The sequence below is a fragment of the Myxine glutinosa genome, chromosome 3 (genome assembly GCF_964187855.1).
Source record: "Myxine glutinosa chromosome 3, kmMyxGlut1.1, whole genome shotgun sequence".
Lineage (NCBI taxonomy): Eukaryota > Metazoa > Chordata > Myxini > Myxiniformes > Myxinidae > Myxine > Myxine glutinosa.
Genome location: NC_136263.1, coordinates 157,065,762 through 157,092,619, shown reverse-complemented (window position 1 = coordinate 157,092,619; position 26,858 = coordinate 157,065,762). Strand labels below are relative to the sequence as shown.

Here is a 26,858-nt window from a genome sequence, read left to right as displayed (position 1 = left end):
CGTTAGCTGAAGCAGGTTCCCCTGTAGATTCGAGCTGCAATTTGTTTAGGGTGTCGGTGATAACTCAACTCGTCTTCATGGAGAGACACCGTGGGATCTTTAATATCCACCAAGTAATGCTCGCAGATGGATCCCCGGTTGGACATGCATCCGAGGGATGGTGTGTGCACTCATTGGTGCAACATCCTGATTGTTCACAGTCGAACAACTTATATTCAGGCCAGGATTCAAACACAGAATAAATAGCTCAAAGGTCACTACATCTTTCCAAAGAGCTGAGTGGATGATTGCTCATTACTGAGCTCTATGGTCTTGTCAGATTCCATTGACCATGGAGTCACATTGGGCCCAACCACCATGTTTAGTAGTGCCAGCAGGGGGCACTGCATTGTAGATATTGTCATCCTTTCAACATGGCTATCCTTTTTTGTTGCAATCGCTTCTGGATTTTCGTTAATGGTGTCACTATATCATTTTAAGTTGAGTCCTCCGGCTGTAGCCAAGCAAAATTTCCTGGACGGATCAATTAATATGAGGAATTTTACCTCGTTAAAATCCTTTCTGTCTCTAACACCATGACAGCCCCAGAGGTTTCATAAATGATGAGCCTACAAAGATAACTCACATTAAATCAGTTCAAAAAATATACTTATTCTCTTGAAACCTTATCTTTGACAACTGAGTAGTTTCCTGTTTGTATTTTACATCTTGCTTTAGTTCATAAACCAAAAAACAAGCTTCGTTTTTGTTTCTCTCTTTCAACATTTCACATGAGTAGAACATTCATTGTAACCACTGGGCCCTCACTCAGACTTCTTCCTGTAACATCGTTTGGCCGTGTGGATTTTAATGAATGGCTGTAGTCATATGGAGGACAAAACATTTTCTCCATTGATCATTTATCCCGAGTGCACTGCAACAACCTGCTGCTTGCAGAATGTTATCACCAATAGCAGCATGCCCTCTTTTAACAAGCTCACCTTTGGATTTCTTATTTTTTCCAACTGTCGTAGGCTAATGATAGAACTTGCACATATATCACTACGCAGAGAGACGACAATATGCAATCGACGAATCAACACCACAAATGCGATTAGAAGCTGGAATTCCAACATCGAGAGCTACAGGTGTTCAGGCGGTAACACCAAATTAGCAACCCACCACCAAGTCATTTGCATCTTAAGGCCATTTCAATCAATCATCACACTAAAATACACAATTTGGTGTCTGACGATTTTTTGACCGCAATACGTTGTGAGGTCGTTGCTTATCCAATCTCAACCAAACTTTTCAGGAGTACATGATGGACGGACGTTGTAGTGAAATCATTTTCGCCCCTCCTTAAGGGGGCTTTCCCTGCTAAGGGGATTTTTCCCACCAATGGGGTACTGCATGTTGAGGTGTATATCCGTGTTAAGATAGCTTTAATGTGTCATTTTTCCAAGAAAAGTATCTAACAATAAAACTCATGATAGCAGCATAATATTAAAATTATTACAAAACAATATTGATACTAATCATATCCCATCTCTTCAATTGGTGTTTCCTCCTTGAACAAACGCCATGTTAACATGTATACATACCTTACCATGCCGTTTTCGTGGGAGCAATGCTACTACAAATATTATAAACCACAAGCACGTGTGATTACTTTTTTAAGCAATTGCTAATGCTGTTTAACACTACAGTGAAAGAAATTTGGAAGAATCCCAACATCAGACTATGCTTATCACGTCGATGAACGCACCTGATCGAAGATCTACTGCAATCTATATATCCCACAAGGGATAATAACACGACCCTTCCTGCCGCTTCCCGGAGTTCTTCCAAGGCGTTTTTCGTGGCGTTTTTCTAAAGTCACTTATCATTGCAAAAGTAATAACAACACTTATGTAATAGCATCTCTATTATAATAGCCGTAGATGATTCTGTCTGTCTGTCTGTCTGTTGGGCGTCTGTCCGGGGTGTGGCTTACTCGGTTTGCAGAGTAGCTCCACCCATAGCTCCACCCATTCTGGGAGAGCCTTCGCTTCATATAAACAATTATCCACCATTTTATTAACTCGCATAGCTTTGAGGCCTGTTTTGTAGGCCCGTGGTGTCTTGCTCTCTCTCCCAGTTTTATTTCAAATCAAATTCGATATATCATTTCATTTTTCACAGTCGCTAACATAGTTTTAGACTCGGTTGAAAAAAAACGGGAAGAAAATCCGATGAAAGTTGCCGTTTATAGAACGAAATGAATTCTCAAAGGCCTGTAACTTCAAGGCCATTGAGTCTCACGCCTTTATCTCCAATCTAACTCACCATCTGATTTCATTTTTATCGATGGTTTTGGACTCGGTGTCAGCAACGTGGGAAAATGCAAAGATATATTTTTAAAAATACACCATATCACCGCCCACCGCCCAACCGCCAACAACCGCCCAATATGTATCATACACCGCCCAACATGTATCATACACCGCCCAACATGACAGACGGCAACATTTTTCTTTAAACCGAGTGAACCGAGCCGAACCGAATAAACCGAGTGAATCCACCGTTTACTTTTGATGACAGTCGTCACAAAACGACATATATTTCTTCGTTTTTATTTCATTCAACATTATTAGCCGGAAGTAAAATATGGTTCAGGAAATTACCGAGAGATATTTCTTCGTTTCTTTATTTATTAGTTATTTGCGCATACACTTTAAATACGTTTATTTGAAATCTTTAATTTTCACAATGTAATATATTTGTCATTTGATGATGACGAGACACTTCCTCTTGACTTGTGACAATTCATGCGTTGCGTGGAAACTTCCATTTCCAAAATGAATGACACAGTCGATGAAGAACGACTCGGTGTCAGCAACGCGGGAAAATGCAGAGATATATTTTAAAAAGTACACCATATCACCGCCCAACACCGCCCAACAGCCAACAAGTATCATACACCGCCCAACATGACACAGACAGCAACATGTCGACATTATCGCTTTTTCTTTAAACCGAGTGAACCGAGCCGAACCGAATACACCGAGTGAATTCACCGAGCGAATTTCATCCAATTCTACCGAGTTTCATGAAACCGAGAGATATTTCTTCGTTTTTATTTTATTAGTTACCAGCAGAAGTACCCAGCGTTGCCGGGCAGGGGAGGGGGGAAGGGCACGTACACTTTAAACATGTATATAGATGTGGGACATGTGTACGTGTGTGTGTGTACGTGTGTGTGTGTGTACGTGTGTGTGTGTGTGTGTGTGTGCGTGTGTGCGCGTGCATATGTGTGTGTGTGTGTATATATGTATGTGTATGTAGGCTAACCCCCGCTCTAGCAGGGAAAATGGCCTTAAAATGCATGTTGTGTGTATGTGTGTGTGTGTGTGTGTGTGTGTGTGTGTGTGTGTGTGTGTGTGTGTGTGTGTGTGTGTGTGTGTGTGTGTGTGTGTGTGTGTGTAGATGTATATATGTGTATAATGTGCATATATGTGTATATGTGGATACATGTGTATACATATTTGCATATGTGCATATGTGTGTGTGTGTGTGTGCATGTGTGTGTGTGTGTGTGCATGTGTGTCGATGTACGTGTGTGTGCATGTGTGTCGATGTACGTGTGTGTGTGTGTGTGTGTGTGTGTGTGTGTGTGTGTGTGTTTATATGTAAACATGGGCCGGTGTGTGTGTAAAGTGTGAGGAGGTATTGGAGAGGAAAATGCAGAGATATATTTTTTAAAATCGCGCCTTGATGATAAACGAAAATACACCGCCTAAAATAACAGTCGACATATATTTAAAATTCGTCACACACATCCATGCCCGTGGGATTCCCACGGGTGGGAATCCCACGGGTGACCCCGCTAGTCTTACTATAATTCACCAAATGTCTGTCCGTCCGTCCATTCCCAGGTACCACAAAAATGGCTGAACCGATCGCAACGATATTTTGGGTGGGTAATCCTGGGACCTCCTGGAGTAGAATAGGGAATATTGTTTCTCCAATTAGATTTTTTTTTTTCAATTTTCTAGTTTTTCCAAACACGATGGAATAATATTTACCGATATGAACAGTGATGTGGCTTTTATTGAAATTCTACAAATACTGTTTAGATTTTGATGAGAATTACGAACCTGTAGCGAATCCGGAAGTGGACAGATTACGGCAATGAGCTGGTTTCATAATATCCCAATACAACCGTCATTTAAAACAGTATTTTGTTAAAGTTTCAATTGATGATTGGATTGAGTGAATACAATTACGATTTTGAATTCGTAATTGTATTCGCCCAACTTTATGGAACTTCACATCAGGATTTAAATATTTGTTTATGTCACGAATGTTATTAAAAGTTCATTTTTTGTATTAATGTTATTTAATTTGTGATTGGAGTTATGCTGTTTGGAATGAAAAAAAGAGATATCGAGTTCAAGTGAATGACGAAATGCCGTGATGGTTTCTACTTTCTAAACGTGCCATTCGCGGATCCCCATATGCAGATTCGCCACGGACCCACCGATCGATGTTTCTATACGTGAACGTACCCGTTTGTTTGCGAACGGGTACGTTTTTCATGGAAGTCCTTCACGAACTTGCTGTCCATGTCTGACGTGCGACTGAAGGTGCTACAGGAATGTGGAATTGATTGGTTTCATGCTTTAGCATTCGCCGTGTCTGCATTGTCTGTTTGCTTCTGGCCTCCCACCCGTGCATAGCACGGGTACCTCACCAGTAATATTAATGATATTCCCACTCCCCAAGGGGTTTTGTGACTTGCGGTATTGCTTTCCGCTCCCTCCCTCCTCCTCTCCCCCTCCCTTTCCACTACCAACACCATCACGGAAGTAAATTTCATTATATGTGAACCTTCAGGTGGATGGTAAACTGGGCTTCCCATCTGCCATCATTACTTGATGGACGTTAAAGACCCCATTGTGTCCTTCACGAAGAGTAGACGAGCTATTGCCGACACCATGGTCAATTTATACAATTTGTGCCCTAACCTACAGGTGGGCACACAGCAAATTATGCTACCTGCAGCCAAAAACAAAAGAAGTGAGTTGCGGCAGGAATTTTTAATTTCTCATCTGCCAGGGGCAACTTGCATCCTCTGTGCAAAAGACACCAGTGCTGGTAGATGAGTGCTCCAAATTAACACTTCTGATGGATGGCTCATGTATAATGATATCTCACCTTATGTGAAACATCAGGGTGACAGTTTCTAACTGCGATGAGATTCAAACCCATGCTATGCAACACATGTCATTACCTCCGACACCGAAGGTGGAAAGAGGTTATGTTTTCACCCCTGCCTCTCTGTCTATTTGTCTCTTTGTTTGTTTGTCTGCTAGCAGGATATCTCAAAAGTTTTGGACGGGTTCAGATGAAACTTGGTGGACAGGTTGGGTGTGTGACAAGGATGTATTGATGAGATCTTGGTGAAGATCCAGATCCAGATACTAGAATTCTTAAAGTGATTCTTCACCATTGAAAGATGGGGCCAAAACGATCTATAGTGCAATATCTCAAAAAGTTATGGACAGATTCCGACGAAACTTGGTGAGCAGCTTGGGTGTGTGACAAGGAAGAATTTATTCGATTTTAGTGAAGTTCCCGATCTGGATACGGGACCTTTTCAGTGATTCTTCACCATTGAAAAACAGGGCTAAAAAAGATATATAGCATGAAATTTCAAAAGGTTATGGATGGATTATGACAAAACTTGGTGACAATAACAAGCTGATTAGATTTTGGTTAATGTCTGGTTGCAGTTCCAGACTATCAGTGGGCTGCACAACTTTAGCCTATGGTGGAGGTATGTGCTTTACTGAGTGCCATTATATTTTGTTTTGTATTCACATGACTCAAAAACAACCCCCAAAATATTTGATAAACTATAACGACACTCTTCGACGTCAAGGCGTCGACCGATATACCTCTGCCCACATTGTAATAATTGTACCAAGTTTGATTTAAATCATTCAGCTGTTGTCAAGTTATCATATTTTTACCTGACATGACCTCTGACCTATGGCCTTTGACCTCAGAACCCCAAAATCTAATCAGTTCATCTGTACCTCATTATACAATCTTGCACCAAGTTTGACTAAGATCCCTTCAGCCGTTCTCAAATTGTAGACCTATTACAGACTTTGACCTTTGACCTCTTGACCCCAAATTTGAATCAGTTAATCTTTACATCATTATACATACCTGTGCCAAGTTTGAATTAGATGACTTCAGCCACTCAAGTTATAGACATATTACAGTCTTTGACCTTTGACCTCGTGACCCCAAAATCGAATCAGTTCATCTTTACCTCATTATGCATACCTGCACCAAGTTTGACTAAGATCCCTTTAGCCGTTCTCAATCGCGGTAAGAAAAACCTATCACGGACGGATGGACGGACAGCCGGATGGACAATCTGAAAACATAATGCCTCCGGCGACTTCGTTGACAGAGGCATAACTATCAAAACTTTTACAGTCATGTGCAAATAATTCAGTTGGAAGCAAGATGTCCAGTTGTAAAAAAAAAAGAAGCTTGACTTGGAAGTGAATGTTACTTGACATCTGAAACAGCTGCCAGGATGATATCTGAAACAGTTTTTATAATGAAAGTCGGAAAGTGAGTCAAACGAGGTTCATTGAACCCCTTTTTACAACTCGTATGTCATTTATCAAACACTGTGCAATGAATGAAACAGCCGCTGTGCTGTATTAGGACGATCGTGATTGAATAAAGGTGTAGAGAGTGAAAAGACTTGGATACACTATTTAGCATGAGCGTAGGTTGTTGAAAAGCTACATGGAGATTACAGATTTATAAAAGTTTGACGGAATGTGAATGAAAAACACGAAGTTTTAAAAACTAGGAGTTTCGATCTGTTTGATATTAAATGTCATTTTGGAGCGGCAGAGCGACAGTTCTGCAATAAACCACAAGATGCAAAGCATTCTCATTTAGGGTTAGGGGGGTTAGTCCTCAAACCCACAAACAAATAAACGTACAGGACAAGAGATTGGAAATGCAACAAATAAGGATTTAATGGAAATAAATGCCAGGATAACAAAGAAATGTACGGTAAAATCTAAAATTCCTAAATGAGGGACCCTCCAAACGGACTCGTATACAGACAAGGGGAATGATAAAATAAAAATAAATAATGTTTCTGCCGGCACTCAGCTCTGGTCTTGACGAGTACTTTGGGAGCTTGGTGGTCGTTGAAGCTCGAAGCCACTTTGTGGGAAGAGCACAAGATGGTGGTGCTGCTGCACCCTTAGCGCAGTCTGCAAGCAGACAGGACGACCTCATTCAGCTCGCTCGTGGCCTCCTCCACCTCCGAAGAACAACACAGCCACCAAAACCTCCTCTCTTCAACTTGCAAAGCTCCCAAAAAGCACCAAAAGCTTTCACAGATATCCTCACAAGCACCCACACAGGCAAACATGACCTCCCAGGACCAAAGGAGGCGAGAGAGAGAGAAAGAAAGAAAGAAAGAAAGAAAGAGAATATGAATGAATGAGAGAGAAAAAAACAAAACAAAAAAAAACCGAACGAACGCTCCCCTCTTTTCGCTGAGGTCACCCTCGAACCAATTCCCGCACCACACCACTTCAGTCCATGACCAATCGTTCACTTTGGGGCATGGCCTCACAGCCTTTCTTGATGCCCATCGAGAACATTCAGGGATGGGGTTCCCTTGCCGATCTGAAAATGTTATGGGTTTCTGTCGGTCTTGTAATGTTCCGAGGTCAAGGCTGGCCGAGTGTGCTTTATAAGAATGAAGGCGAAAAAAATCACAAGGGCAATTACACACTGGGGATTATTCTTAAGCCCTACCTAATTAGCATAGCCCCACCCCTCGCATGGAGACACATATACGATCTTACCGGACATGAGGCCTAACGGATTCCCTACTTAATTACATGAAGGTTCTTCTTCTTCTTCACGACATTTGGGGCACGCTAATCTATACAATTCTATCTGAACAAAGGCATTTCATTACCTACCCCCCACAAATGTAACAATATGGACATTAAAGATCTCACATGTTTTGATGAAAGTAGTTCAGTGAATGTCGGTATCCTTGCCAAGTTATCTGCTCGTGATTAACTTAACAATTCGCAATATCTGTACTAAATTGAACTGTTGGGGTATCGACATGGCATAGGAATGATGGACGAAATATTGTCTTAATAAGTTTTCTTTCATATTTACCCTCGCCAGAGGAGAGGGTATTGCACTCGAGTCCGTTTCTTTGTCTGTTTGTTTGTTTGTCTGTTGTCCGCACAGAATAAATGTGACTTTCTCTGCAACCGTTGGTCTGATTGATAGCAAATTTTCACCATAGGTGGAGCTCCTGTATAATTTTAATGATAATTATGACGTCATAGGTCATGCGGTATGGGCACCATCTTGGAAAAACCGAAACACTTTGCACCTCTATATGTCCGAAAGCACTGCATAGAAAAAAAATGAGACATGTCTCATTGCAAGGAACTCTCCATGTGGAATAACATATGTTAATGATGATGTCATAGGTGCCTCAATTATGACATCATAATTCGACAAGTACAAAACTTCATCCGATCAAGATGAAATTTTTTGAGCGTCATCTAGGGATAAATTGGTGGAGAAAAAAATAATGATGAAGTCATCGGTCTGGTGGTTCGGCCGCCATATTTGTTTTAACACAGAAGCCTTAAAAAACATAAAAACACGTCCTGGTGAGGGTCTGCAATCTCCGATTGCTCTTTCCTGTTTCGTTATGTATAACAATTACCACGACCCTGCTATAACTTCTGTGAATAACTTGTTTAACTCTTTCTCAAACTGTTTGATGTAATAAACAGGAAGATTATTTTGTTGAATATTGCCCAGTTTTTTTCTACTGTTTTAACTTCATTTCTTTGTTCCTTAATTGTTCAAGTTCATCCTGAGCATGTTTCATGTCTGGATTACCTGGAGGGTAGACAATTGACTGGAAAATGTTATTTTGACTGGGCTTCAATTAAAAATAATTTGTGCTGCTGCTTGCATCCTGTAGTGATGTATGATACTGATGCATGTGTCTCTGTAGATTAGGGCTGTTAATTAGCTCATCTCCCACGCAGCGGAAGATGGAGGTTTGCAATCACTTCTGTGTGTGTGTGTGTGGGTGTGTGTGTGTCAGTTTGTCCATAGCTTAAGTTTTTACCAATTAAGCTTCTGTCATTAAATTTTCAACAAACAGTTATAATGAGAATATTAATAAAATGTACAAAAAAATAATTAGCTGTTGTTTTCATCATGTTTAGTTGGAGTACAAAGTGGATGCGGACGGGATTTATATTTTGAGATGCTTTTTAGTTTATCACACGACCAGGGTATTGGCACACGATTTCCTACTCTTCAAAATGTACTTCTGGATCTTGAACTTCCTTAAGTGGATACTAAGTGGATACAGCTGGCTTGTTGTCCCCTCCGAAGTACGACATACTAATTGATGCAACACCCTGCCATGCGAAGCACCAGATGTAAGTTTATAGTCGAGTCAAGGATCAAACTTGGACTCCTTCATTCGTTCATGTGCACTTTGAACTAGGAATCACATTTAAGTTCCGTCCACAAGTGTGAACAATTCAATGAATTTTAATGGTGCCACTAATATAGTGAGTGCTCCATGTAGGTGACGGCAGGAATTGGGAATTTATTCAAGTGAAGGCAATAACTCACTTACTCTTCAGCGAAAAGCAGTTTAAGATCTTTACCGTTCGCCAACTATTATACTCCGATGCCAGCAGGTGGGCCCTCAGCTTTGCATCCATCCTAGGCAGACTAATTACTAATTACTAATTACTAGGCAGACTTCGGTGGTGGAGGTTATCGTTTCACCCCTGTCTGTCTGTTAGTTTGTGAACAAGGTATCCCAAAAGTTGTGGACGGATTTTGACGAAACCTGGTGGACAGGTTGGGTGTCTGGCAAGGACTAATCGATTCGATTTTGGTGAAGATCTGAATATGGATTCGGATACTATTAATTATTTAATTTTTAAGTGTTTCTTCACCATTGAGAGATTGCGTGAAAAGCGATAAATAACATGATATTTCAAAAGGTTGTGGACGAGTTATGACAAAACTAGGTGGATGAGTTGGATAGGTGACAAGAACAAGCTGATTCGATTTTGGTTCTGGTCGGAATCCAGATCCGGCCAATCAGTGGGATGCAAAACATAAACTGCTCAGCCTGGAGGAGGTGTGTGCGCTCCACCGAGTTCCGGTCTAGTTTGTTCTGTAACGCCCTACATTTGAAGGAAGAAGCCAACAGTTTATAGTTGGGTTGGGAATTGCTGCCAAAAGGTAAGTGCCTCTGCACTCTCCTGCTAGCCATTGCAGACAACACAACAAGCCTTGATTGGGAAGGCAATGGCAAACCACCCAGCATGACCCATTCCAATAAACTGTCTCGGCAGCACCAACGATCTGTGAATAGTATGGTACAAAAACAACAACAACAACAACAACAAGCATTTTAAGGCCATTTTCCCTGCTAGAGCGGGGGTTACCCTTGCGGTCCTCATGACAATCTTCTCCATTTTGCCCTATTTTCTGCATCTCTCCTTGTTAACCCCCTTGCCCGCATTTCTTCTTCCACCATCTTCAGCCAAGTCTTTCTCGGTCTTCCCAGTCCTCTACTTCCTTCTACATTCATTTCCATCACTCTTCTCAACCAGTCACTTTCATCCTTCCTCAACCCATGACCAAACCATCTCAACCTGTTCCTCTTCACAGCATCCATCAGAGGCTCTATTCCCATCATCTTTGGCAATTCATCATTTGTCTTCCTCTCTCTCAACGATACTCCGCACATCCATCGAACCATTCGCATTTCCACCCTTTCCAGCCTTCGTTGCTGCTCTATGTTCATTACCCATGTCTCGCTCCCATAAATCGTAACACTTCTCACACATGCAGCATACACCTTTCCCTTCAGCTTCAACGACACTCCCCTCCTCATCAGCACGCCACTCAGTTCCCGAAACTTCTTCCATGCACATCTCACTCGAGCAACCATTGCCGAGTCTGATCCACCTTCTCCATTCAGCATGTCTCCAAGGTAACAAAATGTTTCCACACCTTCCAGCTTCACGCCGTCTCCAAGATCCAACTCAACATTTCCTCCATCTGCAGCTCCCTCGGTGCACACCTTACATTTGAATGTAGCTGCCACACTGGTTAATAACCCTCTCAGACCACTACATTTTTGATGAACCCACTCAGCGCACATTGTACATTGAATGGAGTTCACTCTGACACCCTTCCTGCACACAGCACATGGCCACTTCCCAGTTCTTTCCACCTCACCACATGCTTTACCACTTGCCATCACCTTAGTCTTTCCGATATTCACTTTCAGACCTTTTGTCTCCATACATTCCTTCCACTTGTTCATCTTTTCCTTCAGTCCATCCATACTTTCCGCAATCAACACCAGATCATCTGCATGCAACAACTCCCATGGGAAACCCTCCTTTACGTTCTGAGCCAGCACCTCCATCACAGCTACAAATAGTAGTGGACTTAGTACCGACCCCTGATACACTCCCAGCTTCACCTCAAACTCACCACTGTTCCCGTCCTTCGTCCTTGCAGCTGTGCGCGCTCTTTTGGACACTGCCATCACTACTCTGATCAACCATTCCTCCACTCCGAACTTCCTCAATGTCCATGTCAATACTTTGCGTGGAACCCTATCGAATGCTTTCTCCAGATCAACAAACCCAAGAAACAACTTCTTCTTCCTCCACCATGTACTTCTCCTGCAACTGCCTCACAATAAAGAGCGCTTCTGTCGTTACTCTTCCTGGCATAAATCCAAACTGCATTTCGTCGATCTTCACCTTCTTCCTTATCCTCCTCTCCAACACCCTTTCCAATACCTTCATTCCATGCTCCAATAACTTTATCGCTCAGTATGAGCCACACTCCAGAGGGTCACCTTTCCCCTTGTATAGAGGGACGAGGGTACTCAGTTCCCAATCCACTGGATTGCGGCCTTCTTTCACCACCAGATTACAGATCGCTGTCATTCTCTTCACACCCCCAACTTCCTGCTGCCTTCAACATATCTCCCACAACTCCCGTCGGCCCTCCCGCTTTTCTACTCTTCATTGCTTTTATCGCTTCCTCAACTTCCTTCTCAGTTATCTTCTCTGCCGGTCCTAAAACTGGGTTACTCTCTAGAGTAAAATGTCTCTAGAGTAAAATAAAAATGTTGCCATCCCATTCATTCTCTGTATTCAACAGCATTTCCATAGATCTTTTCCATCTTCCTTTAATTCCATCTGGGTCCACAACGATTTGTCCCACTTCATCCTTCAAGCAACTCACCCCCATCACATCACACCTCTCTTTCGCTATCTGCTTTGCAATCCTGAAAACCGCTCTCTGACCCTCTTCCGAATCCAAGCATTCTCCGAACATTTTCCTACATGCCTCCTGCGCCTTTGCTACCTCTTTCTTTGCAGCCTTCTTGGCGACCTTATAACTTTCCTGCTCTGCTTTTTCTGCTCCCGTACCCTTTGCCTTCTGCCACTCCTTGAACTTCTTACTCTTCTCGTCAATCCTCTTTCCAACTTCATCATCCCACCACCATGTTTCCGAGTGCCTCGGTGGTCCTTTTGTCCATCCACATGCCTCACCAACGGCTCCCAACAGGCTATCTTTCATTGACATCCAACCACTTTCAAGCTCAACCACATCATCCTCCACCCTACTCAGCCTCTCTTTTAATGCCTCCCTTACTGTCACCTCTTTCAACCTCCACACCTTCATTCTCGGTTGGTACTTCACACGCCGAGCTCTCCTCGCATCTTTCACCCTTATGTCGCAGACAACCAAGTGGTGCTGTGAAACAGCCTTCTCCCCCGGGATCACCTTTGTGTCGCGGAGGTGCCCCCTATCTCGCCTACGCACCATCAGGTAGTCAACGGTTGTCGTCGACCCACCTGACGTGTATGTAACAAGGTTATTATCCTCTTTCTGGAACTGAGTATTACAAATCCACAAATCAGCTCCATCAGCAAACTCCAAAATCCTTTCACCTTCTTCATTTCTCACACCATATCCGTAACCCCCATGAACTCCCTCAAAACCGTCCATACTCCTTCGCACATGTCCATTTAGGTCTCCTCCTACCACAACAACTTCCTCATCTTTCACGTTTTCCATCAGCTTCCCTACCGCACACCAGAACTTGTCCTTCTCTTCATCGCTCCGAGCAACCTGCGGAGCATATCCCGAGATGACGTTCGCCAAGAACTTTCCAATCATCATTTTCACCATCATCAACCTATCACTCACTCTCGTCACACTCGCCACACTGTCTACAAACTCCTCAGAAAACAGGACACCAACACCATTCACGCCCTCCGGGCACCATTGCCACACAAACTTGTATTTCTGTACCTGCCTACCCTTCACCATTCTCACACCACTTCCTTTCCATCTCGTCTCTTGCACACAACATATGTCCACTCTTCTTCTGATCAATACTTCCACCACTTCTCCTGATCTCCCTGTCATTGTCCCTACATTCCATGTCCCAAACCTCAGAAACCGATCTCCACTTCGGGCTGTACCCTGCTCATATGTAGTTGTAATTGTCATGGTTCTCTTTTTGAGGCAATGTTTTCATGGCTGGATGCCCTTCCTGACGCCAACCCTCTTTGTCACCTCTTACGACACGCAGGGATACGGTGTACCTATTCTAAACTAGGGTACACACCGGGAAACGTTTAAAACATGGAAATTCTGGGGGGAGGGGTGCGGCGTCAGCATCACGGCTGCGGGGGCCCAGTCAGCATCACACCCCGTCGGCCCAGTCAGTACCACACCACATCGGCCCGGGCAGCACCACACCACGTCGGCCCGGGCAGCACCACACCACGTCGGCCCGGTCAGCACCACACCACGTCGGCCCGGTCAGCACCACACCACCAGAAGAGTATGGTGCATATCATCATTTACAAACCTTGAAATTGTAAAGCTGGGGACTAAGTTTTGATTTGCAGATTCGTACACATTAATATGAACAGTTCAGTTTTGTTCATATGACTATGAAATCAGTCCAATTGCTGTATTTAGAGAGCTTCTTCACCATATATATACCACGGCATGCTGCAATCCCATGGAAGCATTGATGTTGCAATAATACATAAATGTCTCAAACAATGCCCTGATGTATGTCTTCAAACATTATTAAGGAGCACTTTCCTTGGCCAATGTTGCTGAGCTCTCTGCATGTATTTACAGTTTTTTCTCCTGGTGTGTCACATTTTTTAAGGATACCGGTGAAAAAGTAATGTGATGTTGTCAGGCCTTGTTACTTTGATTAATCATCCATCTCATAGGAAAGAAACACCTTAAATTGTATTTAGTACTTTGCCTTGCGGTACGTTGCAAAACCTGTGTTGCTGGGATGTTTCAATAAGTTGAGCCAACATGACTTGCAACATTCTTGATTTTTTGCATTTAATAATAGGTTCTTCTCATGACAATTACTTTAATTTTGTCAACTGAATGTGCACCAAAATGTTTAAGTTCTCCGTAAACAGTTTAAATGCATGGTTTAACAGAGTTGTGGAAGTCCTGGAAAATAGGATGAAGTATTTTAGTAGTCGGGGCTTGCTTTCATTGGGTAGGTCTAAACCAGTATTGAACAAGCCGAGTGTTCGTAAAGACATTCAGGATCTGCATGATAGATACGTCATAGCTCCAGCGGATAAGGCTGATGATAATTTTGTTGTGGCTTGTAAAAGGTTTTATATGGAGGTTTTAAGACAGTTAGGCATCGATACGGTTACTTTCACTAGTATAGGAAATAGCACATATGTTCCTTGTCATAAGTCACTCCAGGATATTATCTCTGAGCATCAGGAAGTTTTAGTTAATAATTTCAGTATTAAATGTAAAGAGGTAAATCTTTGTGGCTTTTCTTTTCAGAGGCTTTTCTGGATCCCCAAACTTCATAAGAACCCATACAAGTATAGGTTTATAGCTGGTGCCAGGCAGTGTACAACCAAACAGTTATCGGTTATAGTTAACTCAGGTTAACAAGTTGTTAGGGAACAGTTTAGGAAATATTGTTTAGCAATTGAGAGGAATTCTGGTTTTAACACTTTCTGGAGCATTAATTCTACTTTGGAGTTCTTAGATAGGATTAGATGCCTCAATATCAAGTTAGTTAAGGTTTTGGTTTTTTCAACTTTATATACAAATTTGGATTTAGTACTAGTAAGGGATTCACTCTTCAAAGTAATTAATAAAAATTTTAACTCTTTTGATAAGTTTTTATGTGTCAGGTTTGATAGAACATTCTTTTCAAAAAATAAATACTCAAATTTTCATTGTTTTGATAAGCAGAAGTTTAAGAATGCTGTTAATTTTAATTAGGTTTCATACTTTTGTATCCTTTTGTGGGATAATGTTTCAACAGGTTAAGGGTATTCCCATGGGTGGGAATTGCAGCCCCCTACTAGTGGACATTTTTCTTATTTTCTGTGAATTTTCATTTATGCAAAAACTGATGGAGAAAAAATTCGGACTATCTAAAATATTGTCTAATACATGTCGTTACATAGATGATATTTGTGTGGTTAACTATAACTTTTTTGATCAGCTGATTCCAAAAAAAGAACGCTATAAAGAACGTTGTAAAATAACAAGATTTATCCAGATAGTCTGATTGCAAATAAGAGTGGTAATGATTGTACAGTTGCTGTATATCTGGACGTGTTGGTTAGAGTTGGACAGAATGGCTTTAGTACGAGTGTGTATCATAAAGTTGATGATTTCAGTTTCCCTGTAGTCTTGTACACCTTTCCAGGTAGCAATGCACCAAGTAAAATGGGTTACAATGTCTTCTCATCTCAGCTACTTAGATTTGCAAGAATTTGCTCAGTGAACAATGATTTTGTGGAACGTGCTGCGAAGGTATTTTCCATCATGTTAAATCTATATATATAAAACACAGTTTGTGTGTGTGTAATGTTACCGATAGACTCCTAAACGGAGAGGCTCACGTACTTGATATTTGGCACAGACATGGCCATTGAGCCTGGGAAGGACATGGCCGACCTAAAAATATTTGACGAGATCCATATTTTTTATTCATATTTACCTCAGCGCATTTCAGTGAGGAATATTATACACGGAATCTGACCTGGTGGCAGAGCAGCGCGCTGATTCGCTCAGAGCGATCATGTGATGTCCCATCCCCGCCGCCAGACCATTGAACATAAAACACAGTTTGTGTGTGTGTAATGTTGTAATGTGTGTAATGTACGGGTCTCCCTTCCCCCGCCCGGCAACGCCGGTACTGGAGGGCGTCACAGGATCGGTGAGTCTCCAAAAGCCGCTTCGTGGTGTTGCGAAGATGCAGGACGATGTCGCGATTGTTGTGCTGCTCTCCGACCATGAGAACTGCAACGTCATTGTTGACTGGCCCTCCCCTTCCCTCCCCCTTCCCCCTCCGTCCTCCCCTCACCCTCCCCCCTACCCCCTCCACTTCTCCCCTCACCCTCCCCCTCCCTTTCCCCCTCCCCCTCCCCCTCCCTTTTCCCCCTTCCCCTCCCTTTTCCCCCTCCCCCTTCCCCCCTTCCCCCTCCCCCTCACCCCTCCCACCCCTCTCCCCCTCCCATCCCTCCCCTCCCCCCCTGTTCTCCCCTGCCCCCTCCCCCTCCCCCTTCTTCTCCCCTCTCCCCCTCTTCCCTCCCCCCCTCTCCTCCCCTCCCCCCCATTCCCCTCCCCTCCATTCCCCTCCCCTCCCCTTCCCCCACCCCTCCCCTCCCCCGCCCGGCAATGCCGGGTACTTCTGCTAGTAGAAGATATTTGGCTGATTGTTTGATCAGGTCTTGTGAGAATGTCTTTAGACTCCATCGTCACCTTTTGTTTAAGTTTGGTTGGTTTTCATGTAAAGTATTAAATATGAGTATTAAATAAATATTTAATATAAGTATTAAATAATGGAGGTATTTAGGTTAAAATAATATGTATAAAATGTATAAGTTACCATTAATGTGATTGGTTGGTGGTTGCTAGGATACGCAGTGCAGTTGTTGTGGATGACACTTTGAATATTTGAATGGCAGTTTGAGTCGGCAGATGACAGATGGCAGATGACAATCTGACCTGGTGGCAGAGCAGCGCGCTGATTCGCTCAGAGCGATCATGTGATGTCCCATCCCCGCCGAAAGTGGTTGGATGGAGGTGCTGTGTAATGGACATGTCTATCAGATAAAGTGTTTATGGCTTAGTATATTGTTATATAAAGTAATTCATGATTAAGTTATTAGTTTGTGTTAATACTTTAAATAAAAGTAGTAATTAGATATCTTTTTAAAAAAACACCTTTAGAGGCCATTTTTCCCCACAAAGCAGGGGTTGGCCTTTTTCGGGGACCGTGGTTGTTGTTTTTTGGTCCCCCTTTTGAAGCAATGTTTTACGGCCGGATGCCCTTCCTGACGCCAACCCTTTTTGCCGCCTTTAACGACAAACAGGGAATTACCAGTGAACTGGTACTCAATTAGCCGACCTCGGAAGGATGACAGGCTGAGTCAACCCCCCTGGCGTTAATTCAGCGATTGACCGGGATTCGAACCCAGGATCCTAGGATCCTAAGCTGGCACCCTAGCCACTAGCCCAACACCAGGGCTGGTTAGATATCTTTGAATGAGGATATTGCAGTGCTGTGTTGACTAACTGTTCGGACACAACTTTGAGGTTGTGGTTTCATTGATGTTGATTAATCCACTGATGTGGACCTGCAGTCAGGGTTGTGGATCTGCCGTTTAGAGAGGTTCTGGGCTGAAAGGACCGAAACTTCTATGAAAAACAGTGCTCAGCTGATGATCCGAGCAGTTGAAAAACCAGTCATTTGCTTATAGGTTAAGGTTATAACTTCAAATATAAAATAGCTTTTACAAGTACTTACAAGTACATAATATATTGTTACAGGTGACGGGGATGAGGACCAGAGTCCCAAATGTCACTCCCGACTAAGTGAGTGAGTTACGGGGTGACTAATGTCAGCGACCCTAAGTCCGATCCCCAACCCGCCGGGCTGAGGCCCACAAGCTGGCCGAGCGGTTGTTGGAAGCTTGAGCTTTTGACTTAATGCAAGGAGTAGAGGCTCTAGAGTTTAGACTGCCACACTGATAGCTCGGGGGAGCTTGCAACCCGTTCCAAAAAATGTCAATCACACAAAATGAAATACAATCGATTTACTTCAAAGAATGCAAAACGACACAATAAGCAAATCATATAAGTATGATGACGGGATTAATTAATTAATAATGACAGACTGAAACATTCAACACAGGCCACATTAATCCAATATGAAAGGCCAACACAACATCACACACACATGGACCTCAATTTAACCCAGCGAAAGGGAAGGGAAGCAAATTAATAAAACAATATTCGCAGGGAATTGAAACAAAATGGGATATGAGGATGGGAATGCAATGGGGTTCAGGCCTGTTTGAAGAGCAGCTTCATCGATGCTCGTCAGAGCAGAGCTTGGCAGGAACAAAGGTTAATTGACTCGTCAGAGCAGAGCTTGGCGGGAACAAAAGTGAATGGACCAGTCATCACGCTCTGCGATTCCTTTCTCCTTTGATCCTTTTCCTTTCCTCAACCTCCTTCATGCAACACAGCAAATCCCTCAGCTCAGGAAGTTCATCGAGGTCGACGCCTTCATATAGCACACGCTGAGCCCGTTCACAGCATGAAGCATATATCGTTTTCCACAGAGACCCAAAGAAGCGCCTTTTTCCACAGAATACGCTCTTTTCCTCTTTGTCCACCTTCTTCATGCACAATGAATCCTTCAGAAAGTTCGTAGAGATAGAGTCTCTCACACCAACACGCTCACTGATGCCGTTCACATCACGAGCAAAGATCGCTTTTTTACCGCCCACCAACAGACGCTCTTCTTCTTCCTCTTACTAATTTCCCGCACTATCTTGCTTGAAAGAAAAAGGGTTGAATCGTTTCCAAAGCTGTTTTGTGCACCACCACCAACAGTCAAAATCACATGGCATAAAGAGAGTGGATATGGGGTAAACTTTAAGAAAAAGGAAAAATAAAAGCGAAAAGGTCCTATTTGGAGATCCTCAGCTGAACTGGCATTTTCTTATGTAATACACCCTAAACGACATGAATAGTCTTTGCATGCTTTATAAACGATTGACATTCCCACAAACGTAACAATATGTATATGTGTGTGTGTGTGTGTGTGTGTGTGTGTGTGTGTGTGTGTGTGTGTGTGTGTGTGTGTGTGTGTGTGTGTGTGTGTGTGTGTGTGTGTGTGTGTGTATGTATTGTTAATGTCCGGCTTCCTTCTTGTAACTACAGTGCAGCAATCGGTCTTTATTTTGATTATGTTCTAAGGCTGGCAAGATATCTTATAGGTACTCGGATGTCCACTCGCCAATGAGCTGTCTAGCCTGGGTTTGAACCTCGACCCAGCTAGAAACTGTAAACCTGGTGTTTCACATGCAGGGTGAGGAATCGATGTGTGCCCTGTCCCTCGTTTCGATGTTAGGCCAGACGACCTGTCTGTGAGCATTGGTTGCTGGTGGACGTTAAAGATCACATGGTGTCTTTCGGGAAGAGTAAATGAGATATGGCCGGCACCCTGAGCAAATTCAAAATTCCTGCAGCTTTATTCAAACATCAGGCCTGGCTGAAAGACTTCGTCCAATAACTTTCAGAATGGTGGCTGTTTAAAAGTGTGAGTAGCTGATGATTATAAATTATGAAGCGAAACATATGATTAAGCAAATGCAAATAATATGTACACTGAAACATCAGTAAGTTATTAGATGGATTTCTAGCCTCCTTCCCATAGGTGCTGATTTTTTTTCTTCTTTCAAAACAAGGGGATGAAAAAGAATCATTATTATCATGATAACTGCCTTAAAATTAGCAAATCATGCGAAAATACACAATTCGGTATTGGTCTGACTGCCTGTCTGTCTTTTTGACCGCGATACATTCGATTGCTTCTTGTCCAATCTCAACTAAACTTAACAGGAGGACTAAAGGTGACACATTGGGGGTTGTCGTGACTTCATTTGCCTTCCTCCCCAAGGGGGTTTTCTGCCTTGGGCGAAATCCATGTTGAGGTGTACTGTATTAAGATAGCTGATCGTGGCGTTTTTCCAAGGCCGCTTCTAACAACAAAAGTAACAACAACACTATTGATAATAACATGATATTTGTGAAATTACAAAACAAAATCAAGAGTAATACCCCCTCCTCAAGGAGTTTTTCCTCCTTGGATAAACGATGTATTAACGTGGGGCACCCCTACTGGATGTAAAAATATTATAAACCACAAACACGTATGGTTACCTTTTTAAACAGTCGCTACTGCTGTTTAACAATAAATCAAAAAGTAGGAAAATTGATTCTCTATTTACTGGAACTTAACTGGCACTTACTCTGCACTGGCATTTACTGATACTGGCACTGAAAATTCTCTATTTACTCCTTCTGTAAATTTTATAACAAGGTTCATTTTTCCCAATATTGTTTTTAAAGTTGGTTCCTAGGAGAGTGGAAACATATCTATTAATCAAATGCCTTTGAGTCCCCATCCCTATCTGTTCCTTCCACCCTCATAAACAATGTCAGCATAGTATTGACTAGTGTATAAAACTTTTTTTTAAATTATAAATCATTTGATTTTCATATACGTATTACATTATTACAGCCCCTCACCCTCCCCCTCTCTCCTTTTTGATTTTGTTATACTTATTCTTCCTTGTTGGCATTGACACAACACAAAATATGACATGTACATCTTCATGTTCTCCCAGGTGGAAACGCAACATTCCTTCACTCCCTCAGTTTACACATCTTCTTCGATTTCATGCCAGGGAGGTGCAAGACACAGCATGCACCATCCGTTGCCAGGAAAGCAATGGACCACTTGCCACCAAAAGGTTACTTTGCATGTCCCTTCATTGCCCAAGAGAAGATCGGCAAGTGCAAGCCCTGAACTGGTTCATCGTACTGGCCTACATTCAAAAACCGGGGCAGCAGTAGACTCAAAAGCAGAAGCACAGTACCAGTTGGCTGGCTTACAGGTCAGCAGCTGTACTGCAAGTAGAGAACATCCCAGCTCAAAAGTGAGCCCCATAATGTCCCTTTCATGGACTGATCCAAAAGAGACAACTGATCCGACTCAAAAGGCCGGTGCTGATTCCAGTGCGACTCTGCATCATCCACCAGTATCTGAACCATCAGCAAGCTCCAAAGAAAAAACAGAAAGTCTGCTTGGAAAGGGACAATATTTTGAACCAAGGAGCTCAGGATTCACGCCAAGCAAAGCCAAACCAGAGGCTGGGCAGGAAAAACAAGCGTTGCAGGTAGAAGAGCATGAGGAAAGTCAGATAGAGCAGAAATGTGAAGCTACAGTTGAGGTTACCCGCAAGGAGCAAGAATGAAGAGCAGCTCCACTCCAACTTTCAAAGACCAGAGGTGGAATCTGCGCCTTCGAGTGAAGCTCAGGCGCATACTGGTATTCGGGAGCAACGGATAAAGATTCCAAGGTGTGGTTCAAAGAACATGAATATTAATAAATTTTAAATGCAGTGTACCAAGTGAAAAGCTTAGCAAAATCGATTGTGATGGTTATTGATAGTTGTATCATGGGAAATAATTTGTGAGAGTAAACTGTGCAGTTGCAGCTTTACGAATTAAACTCTTCTTTTTATTTTTATTTTTACTGAATATATGGCTCATGGAAGAACTGTGCATCTAGAGACACCAGAAAACACAAGACTTGACTTCAGACAAACATAGTCAGTGACCTTGGGAGAAGTGACTTGCTTCCCAGGGCACTCTGGGTATCATTGACGCCGTTTTATGACGTTTCTTTTCTCTCCACAATCAGCCGGGGCAATTACGGAGAAATCCACCCATCCCCAAAAGGGATGCCAACCCACAAGTTTTATACTTTTTATGCCTCCGCCGACAAAGTCACCGGAGGCATTATGTTTTCGGGTTGACCGTCCGTCCGTACATCTGTCCGTCCGTCCGTCCATACGGGCTAAACCTCGTTTTTCTCAGCAACCATATGTCCGATTGAGACGAAACTTTCAGGGTAGGAGTGACACCCATGCAGAATAATTTTATGATAATTGTGACGTCATAGGTCATGTGGTATTGCAGCCATCTTGGATTAAAAGCAAATACTTAAAAATATATTTCTCGGAAACCGCTGAATGGAAAAATTTGAAACTTGCCACATTGTGAAGTACTCCCATGAGGAAAAAAAGCATGATAATGATGACATCATAGGTGAAGTGGTATACCAGCCAAAATGTTTATTTAAAAAAAATCTCTTCTCTGAAACTGCTTCACCGATCAATGTGAAACCTGTCATGGCTGGTGAAAATGTGATACTTGAAAACATTTGAAGGGATTTAAATCAAACTTGTCTATTTTTAGGACAGTGAATGAGGGCATCTACCCATTGTGGGACTATGTGGAGGCATATTGGTGTCTGGTGACACAGTCCCATTGTTCTAGTTCGCTCTTTCTTTTGCGTTAAAGGCTCCAGTCACAGACTATCATCCTCATTGAGGCCAGGCCTTAAATTAATTTTTTAAAAAGAGGTGAAGAGATCGAGAAGTGAAGAAAAGGAAAAATAATCTGAGTTTTTTTAGGAACTGGAAAACCTGCTTTTGGAAAAGGTGCAGGTTATAACTGTCAGAAAGGACATGAGAAAATCAAGAATTCCAGAGCTTAGCAGTGATGGGAAAGAAACAAATGCCATTACTGCCAACCCTTGAGTTACCAATGGCCACACAATAATTAATTATTTGACATACGCAGGTGGCTTGCTGAGTGTTTTGTGGTCTAGCTAATGGCGGAGGTATACAAACAGCGAGTTCTCGGGAGCAAATACCGAAGTAATATCTATAGAAAAGGGAAGAAGAGCTTACTTTACGGCATAAATCAAGCAAGTTGGGTTTTGAGGTCAGATTGGGAGAGTTGATGGGTCGGATTGCTTTAGACTCGACTTCAAGTAAGTATGTTGAGCTGGAACCTCCACAGGTGTGAGAGCAGTACTCTATACAAGGAAGAATGAATCCTTTATATGGAGCAACTGTTCAGACAAAAAGAACATTCGAGGTCCAATATGACTTTTTCCAGTTCAGATATGCCACGTCACTTGCACGAATGTCTGCAGAACAAGAATGGTTGAACCAGGAATTCAAAGAAGAGATAGTCCTAAAAGAGAAGGGGATATAATCCTCCATTCCTTCAACAATAACTTCAGCTATAAGGTCTGCAGTGACAGAGGCATCATCCGAGGCGAGGCAGTAATCTTCCCAAGAAAAGTCAAAATAGAATTTCCCATAAGTCAGTCCAGTCAACGCTATTAAAGTGCCAATACTGGCATTTAGAGAGATCAGTCGGAGAAGGAGTGGCAAGTAAAGAGACGTTTACAAGAGTGTGGTTAGAGGAACCAATCGGGGGTGAAATTGTGTGTCGATAACACAATGGATTGGAGGTGAAAACATGTCCAGAGTGTTGGGAGAGTGGTCGTTATGATCTGGAATATGGGTAGGATGAGTGATAATTTGCTTCATATTATTAAGAGTTTAGCCTGGTGTTGGGCTAGCGGCTAGGGTGCCAGCTTAGGATCCTAGGATCCTGGTCTCGAATCCCGGTCGATCGCTGAATTAACGCCAGGGGGGTTGACTCAGCCTGTCATCCTTCCGAGGTCGGCAAATTGAGTACCAGTTCACTGGTAATTCCCTGTTTGTCGTAAAAAGGCGACAAAAAGGGTTGGCGGCAGGAAGGGCATCCGGCCGTAAAACATTGCTTCAAAAAGGGGACCAAAAAAACAACAACAACCACGGTCCCCGAAAAAGGCCAACCCCTGCTTGCGGGGAAAAATGGCCTCTAAAAGTGGTTTTTATTTATTTATTTTTATTAAGAGTGTAGCATATACAGTGCCTTCAGAAAGTATTCACACCCCTTTACTTTTTCACATTTTGTTGTTACAGCCTGAATTTATAATGGATTAAATTTAGATTTTTGTCACTGATCTACACATAATATCGCTTAATGTCAGTGGGGGTTTATTATTATTATTTTATTTATTTATATTTTTTTACAAAATAGTTAAAAATGAAAAGGTGAAATGTCTTGAATCAATAAGTATTCAGCCCCTTTGCTATGACACTCCAAATTGAGCTCAGGTGCATCAGATTTCCTTTGCTCATCCTGGAGATGACACTATAACTTGATTGGAGTCCACCTGTGGCCAATTAAATTGATTGGACATGATTTGGAAAGAAACACACCTTTTTTTAGGTCCCACTGTTGACAGTACATGTCAGAGCAGAAACTCCACCATAAAGTCCAAGGAACTGCACACAGAACTCCGAGATAGAATTGTGAGGAGGCATAAATCTTGGGAATGGTATAAAACAATTTCTAGAGGGTTGAAAGTTCATAAGAGCACAGTGAGCTACATCATTAGGAAATGGAAATAATATGGAACTACCCAGACTCTTCCTGGAGCTGGTCATCCGTCCAAACTGAGCAACCGGCAAGAAGGATCTTGGTCAGGGAGGTGACCACAAACCCAATGAATACTCTGACAGAACTAAAGAGTTTCTTGGTGATATGGGAAAACCTGCTGGAAGGACAACAGTCTCTGTAACACTTCACAAATCTAGGCCTTATGGGAGAGTGGCCAGGTGGAAGCCACTCCTGCGAAAAAGGCACGTCACAGCAGGCCTGGAGTTTGCAAAAAGGTACGAAAGAGACAGAGAGCTTGAGTCAAAAGATTATGTGGTCTGATGTGACAAAAATTGAACTCTTTGGCCTGAATGCAAAAGCGCTGTGTCGGGCAGAAACCGAGCACAACTCATCACACATCTAACTCCATCCCTACCATGAGGCATGATGGTGGCAGCATCATGCTATGGGGATGCTTTTCAGCGGCAGAAAATGGGAGACTCGTATGGATAGAGGGAACAATTAATGGAGCTAAATACAGGCAAATCCTTGATAAGAACCTGCTTCAGAGTGCAAAAGACCTTAGAGTGCAGCGAAGATTTATATTCCAACAGGACAATGAGCCCAGGCATACAGCCAAAGCAACACTGGAATGGCTTCAGAACAAGAATGTAAAAGTCCTTGAGTAACCAATCCAAAGCCCAGACTTGAATCTCATTGAGAATCGGTGGAAAGCCTTGAAGATTACTGTTCACTGACATTCCCAATCCAAATTTACAGAGCTTGAGCAAATCTGCATGGAAGAATGGGAGAAACTCCCCAAATCCAGATGTGCAAAGCTGATACATCAAAAGCTATCAAAATGGTGCTGTGTTCCTAGTTTTAGCACTCCTAGTGGGCAAAGCACTGGAATACTGTTTGTATTTGGATTACTCCACAAGGGAACAAAATAGGATAAATAGGCTACAAGTTGAGCTATCTTGTCATTTACAAGGATTTACAAGGGACTTCAATGCAGGATGAAGCCTTTAGGCTCAGCAAGCCTGTGCAATTGTGCCACCTTCTAAATCGCCCCTCGGCCCATGACTTCTGGATACCTATTTTATTGAATTGTATAACTATCTACTGTTTCTGCTGTCACTGCGTTTGCAGAGAGACCATTCCATTTCCATTCCACTATAATCCTAACTCGCCTGAGCTTCTTTACTCATAATTGTTTGACATAATTCATCATTGCAATTTCTTTATACATCTTGTAACACAGAAAGTATTTTAAGCCCTTTCTTTTGTCTGTAAATTCAAGGTTCTAATATGAGAATGCCAGTGATGGCATAGTTTCTTTGCAGTGTGCAATGGGAATTTTTGTGCTTTTATTGCAGTGTATCAAGCGCCTCTTCTTCCTCTTCTCCTCCTTATGCTTCCTACATGGATTCTTTTTCTTCCTCTTACGACACATTGACCGGTGCATCTACTCAAACTGCTACCATATTTGTCAGACAGCAGGTGTGTTTGAATTAGTTTCTTTGCTTCTAAAGTCGTTTGGTATGTTGCTTGTTTTTTTATCTTTTTAGTTAGAATTATTTATTTGCCTGATCATCCAGATCTCCAAGATAGATATAACAAGGAAGGCTGTCTGCAACAGGACACACATGTATTGTTGTTTTGTGTGAAACATTTCATGTCGATCATGGTAAAATAATGCAATGACAGCATTTATAACATTTTAAAAGTATACAAATGGAAAACTAAACTTAGATTTCAAAAACTGAGACTTGCTCAATCTGACCAGTCAGGGCTAATCAGAGCTTCATGTGGGAGCTTCTGTGGGGGAAAAAAACATGTACAGTGGTGTGCAAAGGTATTGTGCAAAAATTCCAATAGGAAATTTATTAATTGAGACATGATAAAAAAAAAAAAATTGTAACATGAAACCAAAAGCACTTTCAAGGGATTTTTTTTTTTTTTTTTTTTTTTTTTTGTATACAAGATCGAGGCTCGTGAAAGAGCGAACATTAATCACACAAAGAGTCAAACCGACACACAAAACACAAAAAACAAGGGGAGCGGCAGACAAGATGGGGAGAGAGGGGGAAGGACACAAACACAACATTTGAGAGCAGGGACATCGGGAGGACTTGGGGGGAGGTGGGAGAGGAATAAAACATGTTCCATGAACCTTAAGGATATAACAACACGTATTGTTATAGGACAAAGCAAATCTGTCTTTACATATAATCAATAAATCAATGCGACCTCCTTTTGCCTTTAGAACTACTTCAACTCCAATTGGGATTGATTTTATTAATTTATGGATTATGTTTTAATCAATCTTTTCCCTT

The 26,858-nt window shown here is 42.3% G+C and overlaps 1 protein-coding gene across 2 annotated transcripts in view; it reads left to right on the top strand.

Annotated features, from left to right (window-relative positions):
* Positions 1–26,858, top strand: part of LOC137423105 (transcription factor HIVEP3) — a 78,175-nt gene that overhangs the window by 37,773 nt on the left and 13,544 nt on the right. For both annotated transcript variants that reach the window (XM_068109917.2, XM_078774693.1), the window contains 2 exons: positions 20,856–21,590; positions 25,899–26,022. In XM_068109917.2, coding sequence (XP_067966018.2) covers positions 20,856–21,485 — 630 coding nt within the window. In that variant the 3' untranslated portion in view covers positions 21,486–21,590; positions 25,899–26,022. The remainder of the gene's footprint in view (positions 1–20,855; positions 21,591–25,898; positions 26,023–26,858) is intronic.